Source organism: Vitis vinifera, chromosome 17 (assembly GCF_030704535.1).
Source record: "Vitis vinifera cultivar Pinot Noir 40024 chromosome 17, ASM3070453v1".
In the NCBI taxonomy this organism is placed as follows: Eukaryota; Viridiplantae; Streptophyta; class Magnoliopsida; order Vitales; family Vitaceae; genus Vitis; species Vitis vinifera.
The window spans coordinates 9,457,288-9,472,068 of record NC_081821.1 but is presented as its reverse complement, the minus strand read 5'-3'; the positions used below and the strand labels follow the sequence as shown (position 1 = coordinate 9,472,068).

Genomic DNA, 14,781 nt, shown 5'->3' with positions numbered 1-14,781 from the left:
AATTTGAATTTAGCTCAATTTAATCCCATCAAAACAACTTTTTCTTTTCTTGTTTTGTCATGTTTCAAATGCAATTTTCAAATGAATATTTTATTTTATTTTTCAACGCATTTACCTTAAAAAAAACCATCATTTGTTTTATAAACTTCAATTATGACATTAGAGTGGAAATTATTAAAGATATGGTTTGAAATTGAAAATTATTAGATTGGTAGGTCGGAATAAAGAATATAAAATAAAAAATTAATCCCGTTCTCATATATTAATGTACAATGAAACCCTTATAAATTTTTTTTTTTTTACGATTTGGAAAAATTATTATCTTGACGAGGATGTTGATTTATCAATAAATTAATAACTTGTTGATTTATCAATAAATTAATAACTTATTAATTTATCTATGAATAAATATTTAAATAATTTAGATAAAGTATTTATGGATCCCACATTTCGGCTCATGTGTTTTCCACTCGATGGCGAGCTCGATTTTAATTTGAAAAATGATTTTCATTGATTAAAAAAAATGACTTGGAGTCGCCACTTATTTTTATTTTATTTTTAAAAGGGTAAAAAAAATAAGAAAGAAAACTCTAAATGCGACTCCTTATTTTGGAAAAGGTGATGTACGAAAAACCGGATTGGGTTCGGGGGTCAGGTTACTTATTGGAAAGGTACGATAAAGACCATAACACCCCTCTAAGTCCCTAAAGTCGGGTCTTCACTAATAAAATGAAGCTAACATAGCAATCAGTAGGAAAATAAATGGATATTCAAATTGATCATGCACATATGAGAATCAAAACACTCAATAAAGCACGATCGAAGTGGGAGCGGGGCATACCTTGGCATCAAACGATCAATGCGCTATCAAAAGAGCGGGTTAGTGCACAATTAAGAAATAATCTCATGCATGTCAGAGAGCAGGATGTATGATAATCCAATCAAACAATCAATCAATCAATCATAAAGTCACCCATGTTGGGCCTCCACCAAAGCCCGTTTATTTAGCATGACTTAATGTCACAGATTCCATTATTCTAGAATTATGAAAAATTCGTTCACGCTTATTAAAATCAAGAGGAGCAGAAGATCGTTTGAAAATCAAAGCGGAATTAAAACTATTTGAGAGAAAATTAGATTTTTGAAATTTAATTGAAAAATTGGAATCTCGAAGATCACTAGAAAATTGGAGTTTTAGAGTTTATTTGAAGATCAAACTTTTAGAGGTTGAATGTGAGAATGAGAATTTTAGAAATTGAATTTGAAAGAGGTTGGAATTTTGAAAATGATTTGAAGGTTCGGGATCTTAAAGAAAGATTAAGTTGTGAAAATTGGGACTTTAGGAGTTAAATTTTGAAAGAAGTCAGAATCATAAGTTATTTGAGAAGTAAAAATTATGAAAGTTGATTTATGAAAATTGGAAATCTTGAAAATCATTTGAAGGTGGACTTTTTAGAAATGAACAAATAAAATGGTAACAAAAATAATGATGATAACAAATGAATAACTGGGTAAATACGATAATCGGAATATTGAGAACTGAAAATTAAGTTCGGAGATAAGACAATTGGAATTTCAGATAGCTAAATTTAGAAATCGGAATTTTGAAGAATTAGACTTTAATGATTGAGATTTTTAAGAGAAATAAATAGGTAAATATAAAATAATTTTATTAATTAATCAAAACGATATTGGAACGAATGAAAGTGAATAGTGAGATTTGTGAGATTAAAAATTAATTTGAAACTTGGATTTCGACAAAAATGATGTTTGAACGGATGAAAGTGAATAGTGGGATTTTGAAAATTAAGTTTGAAAGTCGGATCTTTGAATAATTGAACTTTAATTATTGGAATTTTTAGAAGAAAGAAATAAGTAAACGTGGAATTTATAATAATGATAAAAAAAATGATATTTAAATGAATAAAAGTGAATGGTGGAATTTTTGAGTTTAAAGATTAAATTTGGAAATCCGATTTTGAAGAATTGAATTTTAATGATTGAAATAAATAAATAAATAAATATGGAATAATGATGTTAATTAACAAAAATAATGTTTAAACGAATTAAAAAAATGAATAGTGGAATCTTTTTAATTGAAAATTAAATTATGGCGTTGAATTTATGAAGGATTAGGCTTTGAATAAATAGATAAGTATAGGATTATAATACTAATTAACGAGAATAATATTTAGGCGAATAAAGATGAATAGTAGAATTTTTTGGATTGAAACTTTAATTCAGAAGTTGGATTTTTGAAGAATTGAGCCTTATATAAATAAATAGATATGGAATAAGAATTCTAATTAACAAAAATAAAATTTAGACGAATAATGGAATTTTTAGAATTGAAAAATTAAATTAGGACATAAGATTTTTGAAAGATTGGACTTTAAATAACTAGATAAATACTTTATAATAATTCCAATTAATGAAAATAAGATTTAAACCAATTATAGAAAAATTAAATTAAGATATGGGATTTTTGAAAGGGTTGGACTTTAAATAACTAGATAATTATATGATAATAATTCTAATTGATGAAAATGAGACTTGAACGGATTATTAAAAGATTAGATTAAGACATAGGATTTTTGAAGGATTGGACTTTAAATAACTAGATAAATATGTGATAATAATTCTAATTGATGAAAATGATATTTGAATGGATTATTAAAATATTAAATTAAGACATGAGATTTTTGAAAGGGTTAGACTCTAAATAACTAGATGAATATATGATAATAATTCTATTTGATGAAAATAAGATTTGAACGGATTATTGAAAAATTAGATTAAGACATAGGATTTTTTAAGGATTGGGCTTTAAATAACTAGATAAATATGTGATAATAATTTTAATTGACGTAAATAAGATTTAAACGAATTATGGAGAAATTAAATTAAGACATGGGATTTTTGAAAGGGTTAGACTTTAAATAACTAGATGAGTATATGAGTTAAATAATTTTAACGGATGAAAATGAGATTTGAACTAATTATTGAAGAATTAAATTAAGACATATGATTCCTTTGAAAGATTTAGACTTTAAATAGCTAGATAATATGGGATAAATAATTTTAATGGATGAAAATGATATTTGAACTAATTATTGAAAAATTAAATTAAGATATGTGATTTCTTTGAAAGATTTAGACTTTAAATAACTAGATAATATGAGATAAATAATTCTAACGGATGAAAATGGGATTTGAACTAATTATTGAAGAATTAAATTAAGGCACATGATTTCTTCGAAAGATTTAAACTTTAAATAGCTAGATAATATGGGATAAATAATTCTAACGGATGAAAATGAGATTTGAACTAATTATTGAAGAATTAAATTAAAGCATATGATTTCCTTGAAAGATTTAGACTTTAAATAGCTAGATAATGTGGGATAAATAATTCTAATGGATGAAAATGAGATTTGAACTAATTATTGAAAAATTAAATTAAGATATGTGATTTCTTTGAAAGATTTAGACTTTAAATAGCTAGATAATATGGGATAAATAATTCTAACGGATGAAAATGAGATTTGAACTAATTATTGAAGAATTAAATTAAGGCACATGATTTCTTTGAAAAATTTAGACTTTAAATAGCTAGATAATATGGGATAAATAATTCTAACGAATGAAAATGAGATTTTAACTAATTATTGAAAAATTAAATTAAGTCATGAGATTTTTGAAGGATTGGAGGTATAGAGATTTTTTTTTTTTGGGAATTGAGGCAACCAAATGGGCTAGCTCAACATGGGCTTGGGCCATGAGGGTGGCTAGCGCAAAACTTCCAATCCAAACCAAAGAAACAATAATCAGGAGAAGTAAAATAAACTGAAGAATAAAAATGAGTCCATGAAGTCATACCTGAGAGCCTTTTCTTAGCCTCCTAAGTTGAATAAGATCCCCTCTCTCGCAGGTGCAACGCCCGCTCCCCTCCGGCACCTCTCTGGATTTTTTTATTTCTTCCTTCTCCTTCCTTTCCTTTCCCTTCCTTTCTTTTCCTCCCTTTCTCAGGATACCCACAATCTCCCGCTGCAGGTCACCACCTACCCTCCTGTTCACTCCATCAGCAAGTATGGGCTGCCATCCTCCTTCGCCACACGTTTAAGGCAGCTGGGCTCTTGGGAGGTGTCCTCCCCCCCCCCCCCCCTCCTCCTCACTAAAAATGGAAAATTGCCCTCCTCGGTCATGCCTTGCCCCCCTTGTTTTTTAAATCATCCAAAAAATTTTATTGTATGGTACTTGTACATGTATAACCTATACATGTAAAAACAATGAATATGGTCAAAAGTTAATTTATAAAAGCTTAAAACATCCTCAAAAACTTAAAAAATATGGTCATTAAGAAAGACTTGTAAAAATAATAGATATAATGTCAAATGTTTCGAATGTGTGATAAGAGATATGATATATGATGTTGAGAAAGAATTGAATTAAGAAAAATAGTAATAAAAAGTTACTCAATATTGTATTATAAATTTTTGTTTGCTATTTTCTTATGAATTTCATCAATTAATAATTTATATTTACTTAGGCTTTAGGAAGTTTTAAACAAATTATTATCTTATACATTTAGTAATGTTATTAATTTAGTATATTAGCTTAAGTTATAACCAAAAGATTTTATTATTTAAGCGATGTTATTATTTCATCAAACATTTATTTATTGAGGTTTTACTATTTTTGGATTTAATTAATTTTTTTAAAAAAATTGCTAATTTTATTTTTATTCCCAAAAGTATTAAGGGAAGAAAAAAAATTAAAAAACTTTTTTTTTAATCTTGTACAAAATATCAAAAAAAATAAAATATAATTAAAATTTTATGCATTTTAAAATTATTTAATTGTTACATAAAAGAGTTATATGAATTTAAAGTCGTATACAAAAACAATCTATTAAGTTTGAAACTATTTTTTTATTTGAATAAACTTTTTCTTTTATTTTACTTTTCTTCTATACTTTTTTTTTACCTATCATCCTCCCTCAAATTCTCGGAAACCAAACAAAACCTTAGTTTTAAAAAAAATTTCTCCTGAAAAAACCTAACCTAAAAGACTCATAATGCCACAACATAATACCAATCTGATGTTTATTTGCACAAATTCTAAAATAAAATAAAAGAGGTTGGCAGAAAAATAGACTTCACTCATCAAGAATATATCATATGCAAACCACTTGATAACACAAGGCAGGAGGCAGAGCTGAAGTTTGATAGAGTTGGTGCTATATTCTCTGGAGGCAGTCAAAGTGAAAACAAGCAAAGGGGGTCTGATGATATGGGCGCAATTACAGATTGATGCCATCTATGATCATCTTTATTTGTAATGGGCGACGCTGGGACAGACTCACAACCAAGCTGGATTCTTCAGTGGAGTAATCACAGCCTTCACCTGCAAGTAGTTATTGAGGCTGTAGATTCCCTTTTCCCTTCCTACTCCACTCATCTTGTACCCACCAAATGGGATTGCAGCATCAAACACATCGAAGCAATTCACCCATACAGTCCCCACTCTCAATGCTCTTGTCAAGGTGTTGGCAGTGTTGATGTTCTTTGTGAACACCCCTGCTGCTAGACCGTATCGCGTTGAATTTGCCCTCCTAATCACTTCATCAAGGTCCCTGCCATGGAAGAAAAGCAGCAGAAGAAGAAAGGAACACTGTTCAATTCATTTCATTTTAAATCATCTTCATTCTCTGTGACCCAATTATGAATCTAAATGATATCAAAATCGAAATTGTAGTGTGTGAGGAAGTTCTTAACTTACTTGTATTTCAAGATGGATTGTACAGGGCCAAAGATCTCATCCTTTGCAATCAGCATATCATCCTAGTTGATGAAAATGTTGAGTTATGTACTTTGGAGATTTTGAGTTAGAACAGTCAGATGGGTGGAATGAATAGTACCTGAACATTTGAGAAAACAGTGGGTTGGACAAAGTAGCCTTTTGAGCCAATTCTTCCACCTCCACATTCAAGGGTGGCATTGCTTTCAATACCAGATCTTATGTATCTGAGAACCTTCGCAAATTGCTCTGGGTCGATCTGGAATTTTTACAAGAACCATAAAACATCACTTAACTCTTAACTTTATATAGTCTTAGCCACAAGCATCAGATGCAAATTCCAAAATGATGACCACAATGAGATGGGATAGCACATTTGATGTCCCAGGGAAAAAAACCTAGGATCCTTTGGTTTTAAATGTTTTGTTTTAATAATTTTAGTGAAACAAACAGCCCAACGCTCTGTGCCCTATTGTCTTGCAGTGTGGTTGTAAAACAAACTGATCCATTAATCAAATACCAGAAATAATACGAGCCTACTTCAGTGAGGGTGTTGATGAATTTGACAGATAACTTTGGAATGAGTAAAATGTATGAAAATCAAGCAATGTTTATATCAGTGAGTGTACCTGAGGACCTTGCTCGATGCCCTTCTTGAAAGGATCACCGACCGTGCGACTCAGAGCACGTGCCTTTGCTTTCTCAATAAACTCATCGTATACACTCTCATGAACAAATGTCCGAGACCCAGCACAGCAGCATTGTCCCTGCAGAGAGCCTCACGGTTATAATCAGTGTGCTCAAATCCTCCTACTCTAGCATTGGGGAAGTTGATGAAACAAACCTGATTAAAGAACAGAGCAAAGTGTGCTAGCTCTACAGCTTGATCAATGTCAGCATCCTCACATACAATGAAAGGTGATTTACCTCCAAGCTCTAGCGTTACTGGTTTAAGATTGCTTTTTGAAGCCAATTCTTGTACAATCTTACCAGTATCAGTCGACCCTGTGAAAGCAATCTGCAAAGATAGGAGTGACGGTCTCAAGAGTGAACATGCCCAAAATAAGACTAAAAGGTAAATGTCCGCAGTATTCAAGGATACTGAGAAATGGTATCCTAGATGATCAAGCATATTTAGAGTGAAAATTCAGCTAAACAACATAAATTGGATCCTTTATTTCCCTACAAATGTTTGTATATTCCAGAATTCTGATCACACTGTATTTATCATACCAAGTTCTTACATTGTGTGAAGTCAGAGATCTTATACCAGATAAGAGGAGTTCATGAAAAAAGGATAAATCATCTTGAGTATAATTCAAATTCCATAAAAAGACCAAATCAGGGAATTAAAGCTCCTAAATAACCTTGTCCACATCCATATGACTAGCAAGAGCAGCACCAGCAGTCGGACCATAGCCAGACACGATATTTAAAATACCGGGAGGAAGACCAGCCTGCCACAAAGAGCAAAAATAAGATTAAAATATGATCATCAGGGAAGAGTTGTGGATGTATCATCCACATACTGCAAAAGAATAAACAATTTTGAGGAAACTGCAACATCAAAGTACATAATTGAAGTGGGATCAGAGATGTATTGCATTATAATCATTTATAATTCAACACACTTCTTTGTTTCTGTTTGATTGCTTGAGTTCATTGGACCATAACCTGATTGGAATTCAAGAAATTATCTAACAGTAGAGAACAACTATTCGGTCCTGCTATACTATTAGGTTTGCTATAGATGTACACCATACCCAAACTGGATCTACCATCAAAAGGTTATTCATGGTCATTAACATCTCATTCTTTCTTCGTTTACTCTTATTAACATATGCTAAAATAAATGTCTTAGACCATTTCAGGAGAAGATTTGGAGTGATTCAATGGCCCCCACAAACTTACCTCATGAAATAGCTTTGCCGCAAAGAGAGCAGTCAAAGGTGTTTGCTCTGCTGTCTTTAGGACAATGGTATTACCACATGCTAGTGCAGGTCCAACTTTCCAAGCAAACATCATAAGAGGAAAATTCCAGGGAATAATCTGTCCCGCAACACCAATTGGCTCGTGCAATATCTGAACATGGTGTGGGCCATCAGCCTGAACTGTTAAACCATGGATTTTATCTGCCCAACCTGGATAATTATGGTATGATTTGTTAAAAATTTCATCAATATGTGCAGGATATTGAAGAATGACTTAAATGTAAAAGCAGCAAGGGAACATGGACATCAATTCGTCTTAATGCTCTCACCTGCATAATAGCGAAATAGACGAACAAACAGTGGCAATTCAGCTTTGGCAGCCTGTTCATATGGCTTCCCATTATTCCATGTCTCTAGAGCTGCAAGCTCATCATTGTGTTTCTCGGCTAAATCAGCAAACCGCAACAATATCCGCGACCTTTCCTGAAGCGAAATTATAAGACATGAACACATCAGAAACTATTCACATACCAAGGCAATAGAAAAATGGACAAAAAAGGGGTGCTTTTTTACATAGGGGCTCATCCTTGGCCATGGTCCTTCATCAAACGCCTTTCGAGCAGCGGACACTGCCCGATTGATATCTTCTGCATCACCTTCTGCAACATTAGCAATCACTTCTCCCGTGCGAGGGTCAAAGGTGGGGAATGTTTTTCCTGTAATGATACCAACATCGGTTTCATACATGATTCATTAATGATGGAAACATTGCCCGCACAAAAATGATTACCCGATGCTGCATCTACAAATTGCCCATTAATTAGAAGTTGAGTGTAATTTATCTGAACAGTTGGAGTGATGAGTTCTTCAACTGCTGCTGCTGCTGCAGTGCTAAAGCGATGGATGCTTTTCCCTCTGTTGAAATTTTTGCCTGAAAATTATAATTGACAGAGGCTAATCGAAGTAAATAAATCGGCCAACCCAATACAATGTGGAACTTTCGAAGAAAAAAATACATGGGAAAATTAATGTAGCCCGATTCCAAGGAAACATAGAGAGAAAACAGGAAAAGAATCAAGGATTTGTTTGGATGATGGAAATTGGATTTGATCTAGAAATCCCTTAGTCGAAATTCAACACTCCTGCTTTGACTTTTGAATTGTTTTTCTAGACTTGGGTTTGCCATTCAAAGCATCCAAATTTTGGAGTTAAGCTTGTGGCCTCCCAACTTCAATTCCAATTCAAAAGGGCCCAGTTCCTTGCTACCAAACACACCCCGCGAGAAAATAGAAGGAAAATGATTTATGTATTTTCGAATACAAAGCATTTTCCTCAAAAGGGATCCAATCAACAGTAATTTATACCGTTCCTGCAGCCGTTTGACTGTTTCTGCTTTCAAATGAATATCAGAATCAGAAACAAGGAGCAGGAAAAAGGAAAAAAAAAAAATTAAAAGGAAAATTCTGTTCACAAACAAATAAAGTTTTGGTAGATCAATAGGAAAACACATTTAGTACCGAATCAGGTTCTTTAAAGATCACCCACTCAATATTTTACAGTTTTTTTTTTTTCTTTTTTCCATAAATTCTTCCTTTATTTCAATTTCATGGACACAACTCAAAGATTGACTCATGACATACAAACAAACCCAACAATAGAAAACAACCAAAACCCAGAAACAGAAGAGCACAACCATCATCACCATCGGCCAAAAAAGAAAGAAAGAAAGAAGAACAATGAAGAAGAGTGAGTGGAGTCACCTAGAGAAAGAGAAAAAGCAGAAGAGACAGAGAGAGAACGAGAGAGCAACGAGGAGATCCTCCTAGCCGCCATGGCTAGATGCAGAGATGAGCTCCAAAACTTTATGATAAACAGTAGCTTCTCCACCAAAGATTTTTTAAAACCACCCACCACCACCACTAGACAAAGTAGCAAGCAAACAACGCTCTCTACATCACCCTACAACTTCCCGTGCATAAATTTATTCATTTCCTGTGAGCCGATGTTTATCCCTACAATCCTTTTTGGAACTTTTTTTCAGCACAAAATACAACCTTTTGGCTTTTTCTCCTTTTCAGTCTTCTTCAAGTATTAACACTTTCTGTGGCCAGAATTTCGGAAGAATTGCAATAAGCTTTTAAACATATTCACTATTTTTATTTATTTTAATTAATATAAATAAATAATATTATAATATATAAATTTATTTTATTAAATCATATTCAAGTAAACAAAAATAAATAATTTTAATTTAAAATTTAACTAAAAAAACTAATATAATAATAATAAAGTTTTCTTGTTGTCTTCAACATCCAAATATGTATACATCAAAGTGAGATTGAAATGATAGCATCAAGGCCAAGACTCATGGATTGAATATGATAAGAGCTTCACCTTCCACGTCATTGTTGTCCACCTGTCAAAAGGATATTTAATACTATCGTCATATGCACCCAAGATTCGACCGTAAAATATTACAAAGAATAAAATAAAGAAAGAAATTTAAAGATGATGATGGGGTCATTCCTTAGGTCGATACAAATGGCCCTACAAAGGGCGGCCACCTGGGTATCTGTTGGGCTCAATTGTCCTACGTGGAGGGCATTCTGTGCTGCATCTATAATTTGTTTTATATTAATATTATTGTATTCGTCTTTGTAGGCATGGAGGATGGGATGATATGGAGAGCGTTCAAAAATGTGCTATCAAATATTTTTGGAAATTGAGTACCACATTCGGAATTAGGTGCGGTCGTAGGTTTTTTTTTTTTTTTTTAATTATTTATAAATTATTCAAAATAAGAAAAAATTGTCTCAAATCAAATAAAAGGTGAGAAAAGGGTGGTTGGAATGTCAAACCCTTACCAAATGCAATAATTCGGACTAACAATAATAATAATAATAATTATTATTATTATTATAATGATGATGATTATAAATGAATGTGAATTATAAAATTTATTTTTTATTTTAATATATTCTCAATTTTTATTTAAAGAAAATGGAAAATAAAAATAGATATTTAAATTATGTTTGTTTCTTTAAAAGTTTTTGAAAAAATGTAAAAAAGAAAAAAAAATTAAAGTTAACAAATTATTTTTATATATTATTTCAAAAATTATATAATTTAAAAACATACAAATTTTTTTAATAATTTTAATTATATTTCATTTTTTGTGTATTTTTACACAAATCAAATATAATAAAATTATTTTTTAAATATTTTTTTTTATAGTAGTTTTTGAAACGAAACACAATTTTAAAAGACAATTAAATTTTGTTAGCCAAGTACGATGGTAATAATGGTTTCAAATAGTTTTTGAATAAATTAAAATCTCCCCATCCAAAATCGTTAATTATTTAGTATTATTGGTGGGAACCATGACAAAGAATTAGGTAACGGTAAGTAGAGATTTTGTTCATTGATCCAATCAATTTTATACATGGGATCTGGACAAAAGAAAAAATGTTCCTTTCTCGAAGAAGAAGGGCACATGGAGTAGGAATTGCCATGTGGTTCAACCATCAAGGGGAAATACCTTTCTAGTTGAGAAAAAAAAAACCCTTAAATATTCTTAATCAAATTAAGAAGGTTGAGACAATTTTTTTGGTTTCGGATTGGTAGGCTACTTTTGTTTCCAGAAAGTATTAGAGAAAAAAATTATTAAGAAAAATGATTTTCTTATATTTGATTTTATGAAGATGTAAAATAAATGAAATATAATTAAAATTAATTTAAAATTTGTATATTTTTAAATTATTTAATCTTGCTATAATAAAGAAATAAATAAAATGAAATTGAAAAATGTATAAACTAATTTATTAAATTTAAACCTATTTTTTATTTTTCTTTACTTTTTTCCTTCTTTCAATTTTTCTTCTCTATTTTCTTTCATTTGCATTTTTTCTCAAATTTTTCAGGAACCCAACATGGCCTTAGGATTTCATTTTTTGTTTATAAAAATTTCTCAAATATTAAAAATAGTTTTTAAAGGTCAAATATGATTTGTAAGAGTAAATAAAGTTCTCATTCATGAATACCTTGAAAGGTGATTTATTCTAATATAGAGATTGATATTTTTTTTTGTTTAAATATTGACTCAGAAATAAATATTTATTTAATTAAAAATTTTAAAAATACCAAAATTATTATTTTATCTTTAATAAAATCTTTTTAAATTAGAATTTCCAATATAAAATTTAATCATATAATTTTAATTTTTTTTCTACTTTTTGTAGTACTAAATGAATAGTACCTACAAAAAAAATCTTAAAATAATGTCTATTTTATTTTAAGAAAGGATAATTTTTTCATATGTTAAAATGAGAAGCATGTTAGCGTTTGGTGACTCAAATTCTTTGAAAAGTTCATGGTACAACATATGTGATAAAGAAAAATTATGGATTTTTTGGGGGATTCGTGGTGGTAGTAGAGGGATTGGGTGTGGACCCCGCATTTTGGCTCAATGCGTTTCCCACTCGATGGCGAGCTCAATTTTTATTTTGAAAAATGATTTAATCGATTAAAAAAATGACTTGGAGTCGCCACTTATTTTTGTTTTATTTTTTAAAAGGGTAAACAAAATAAGAAAGAAAAACCCTAAGTGTGACTCCTTACTTTAGAAAAGGTGGTCTGTGAAAAACCAGATCGGGTTCGGGGGTCAGGTTACTTATCGGGAAGGTACGGTAAAAACCGTAGCACCCTTCTAAGTCCCTAAAGTTGGGTCTCTACTAATAAAATGAAGCAGTCATGACAATTGATGAGGGAATCAATGAATACTCAGAGTGATCATGCACATGTGAGAATCTAAACATGCATATAGAAAATGACCCGAGCGGATGTGGATGCGTACCTGGGCAGTGATCCATAAAGCGCTATCAAGAAGTGAGGTTAGTGCACAATTAAGGAATAATTTCGAGCATGTCATAGAGCAAAATAAAATCGATCATGCATGACAATTAAATCAAACAAACAATCAATCAATCATAAGGAAATCACATATGTTGGGCCCCCACCAAAGCCCGATTTATATTGCATGAATTAATCCCATAAATTCCATTATTCGGAATTACAGAAAATTCGTTCCTGCTTATTAAAGTCAAGAGGAGCATAAGATTATTTGAAAGCCAGAGCGGAATTAAAACTATTCGGGAGAAAATTAGATTTTTGAAATTTAATTGAAAAATTGGAATCTCGAAAATCACTAGAAATTTGGAGTTTTAGAGTTTGTTTGGAATTCGGATTTTTAGAAATTAAATTTGAAAGAAATTAGAATTTTGAAAAATTAAACTTTAATGATTGGAATTTTTAAAGGAAATAAACAAACAAATAAATGAAATAATGATAATAATAACGAAATAATATTTAAACGAGTGAACGTGAATACTGGAATTTTTTAGATTAAAAATTAGATTTGGAAGTCGGATTTTTGAAAAATTGAATTTTAATGATTGAGATTTTTAAATAAATAAAAATAGACAAATAAAAAATAAATGAATAAAATGGATAAAATAAATGAATGAATTTAAAACGTTGGGATTTTAAAAGAATTATTTGATAACAGGACTTTTAAAAAAAAATGAAAATTTTAACATGTAAAGTGGAATTAAGAAGATGACACGTGGGAGAAAAGAGAAAAAAAAAAAAAAAAACCATTTTGAAGCCTGCGGGAACCATGCCACTGATTAAGAATAAAAAATGATATAAAAAAACTCATATCTTTGACTTTTAATCACCAATTTCTTTAAACATGCCATCAAAACAAAAGGGCTTGAGCAAATATTTGCCCGTTATCACTGTTGCTCCAACCTGAACTCAAAGAATAAATTTGAGTTCCCTCTATAGAAACATCAAATGGAGGTTCCCGGTCAAAACTAGGTTCATTAACCAGTCCAAAGAATACTCTCACTGAATAATGCCCCCTAGGGCACTCCATTGATAATGCAGAAACTTTCAGGACCTCCAGATGGAGGAAAATAAAGGAGAGTTTTAGGAGGAGGAGAGATGAGACCGGGAATTATTACATTAACATTTCAAGAACTATCTAAAAAATGAGACTGTGCTGTTCGGAGACGACAACACTCCTCCGTCGTCCGCATCCTCGACAGCCGCGACAGCCACCGGAAACCAGTTCACGTTCCGCGCCCTCTCGGATCCATCTGATGAACTATGTTCAGGCATTAGATTATCGGCGAGCCACGGGAAGCGAAACTGCGAAGAAGGATGGTGGCGAGAAACAGGGGGAAATGAAGAAAAGCAGAGTATGTGCATAAAAATATAATATCATCAAATCTGACTCCACTTCACCAAGGTAAAAAAAAGGCTTATCAAATAGAATGGTGGGAGGATTCGAGCGATCTCGACGAACAAGCAAATGGTATAGCCATTACACAGCTCATATATAGCATGGTCATCATACAGCTCACATGGGGAAAACAGGGACCAAGCAATACATGGAATGAGGAGCAGATTTAACACATTAAATAATCCGAACAAGCCTCCAAAAAATCATAAAGAGTTAAGGTATGGCTGAAAATAGAACGAAATGAGTTAAAAATGGAGAACCTAAGGTGCGAAATAATCAAACCTGAGTGATTCCTCCCTTGCTCTTCTCTTACAGTTTTCTTGAAAGACTCCTCTCCAGTTGAAATCCGCCAGGAGATCGCTGCCTTTCTCTTCCTCTTTTTCCTCTTTTCTCTCTTTCCTCTCTTTCCTCCGTTCTCAGTCTTCCTCAGCAAGCCATCTCTGTACCCCCGTCCCATCTGCCGCCCAAAAAACCGCCCACTTGAGTCCCCTCTCTGCCCCAAAAACTAGCTCTCCCATCATGTCGAGCGGCTCGGGAAGAAAATGGTAGGAAAAATAAAAATAAATAAATAATAATAATAATAACTAAAAAAAACTGTCTGCCTCCGGGGGTCTACAAATATGCCCCTCTTTGATAGAGTTCACGAGTGTAAGGAATATGAATACTAGAATGAAAAGAAAGTGTGAATAGTGAGTGTAACGAAGTGAACTCTATCGAAGAACAAAAGAGACCCCTGAAAGGACACTA

At 31.7% G+C, this 14,781-nt stretch overlaps 1 protein-coding gene across 1 annotated transcript; it reads right to left on the bottom strand.

Annotated features, from left to right (window-relative positions):
- Positions 1–5,140: 5,140 nt before the first annotated feature.
- LOC100262043 (benzaldehyde dehydrogenase, mitochondrial) lies at positions 5,141–9,844 on the bottom strand. Its single transcript, XM_002283096.5, has 11 exons — positions 9,491–9,844; positions 8,521–8,661; positions 8,304–8,446; positions 8,060–8,213; positions 7,711–7,940; positions 7,167–7,256; positions 6,644–6,817; positions 6,429–6,566; positions 5,921–6,058; positions 5,782–5,843; positions 5,141–5,635 (listed from the first exon to the last, which is right to left on the bottom strand). Exons 1-11 carry the CDS (start codon positions 9,561–9,563, stop codon positions 5,362–5,364), a joined length of 1,617 nt encoding a protein of 538 aa, XP_002283132.1. The 5' UTR covers positions 9,564–9,844; the 3' UTR covers positions 5,141–5,361.
- Positions 9,845–14,781: the final 4,937 nt, after the last annotated feature.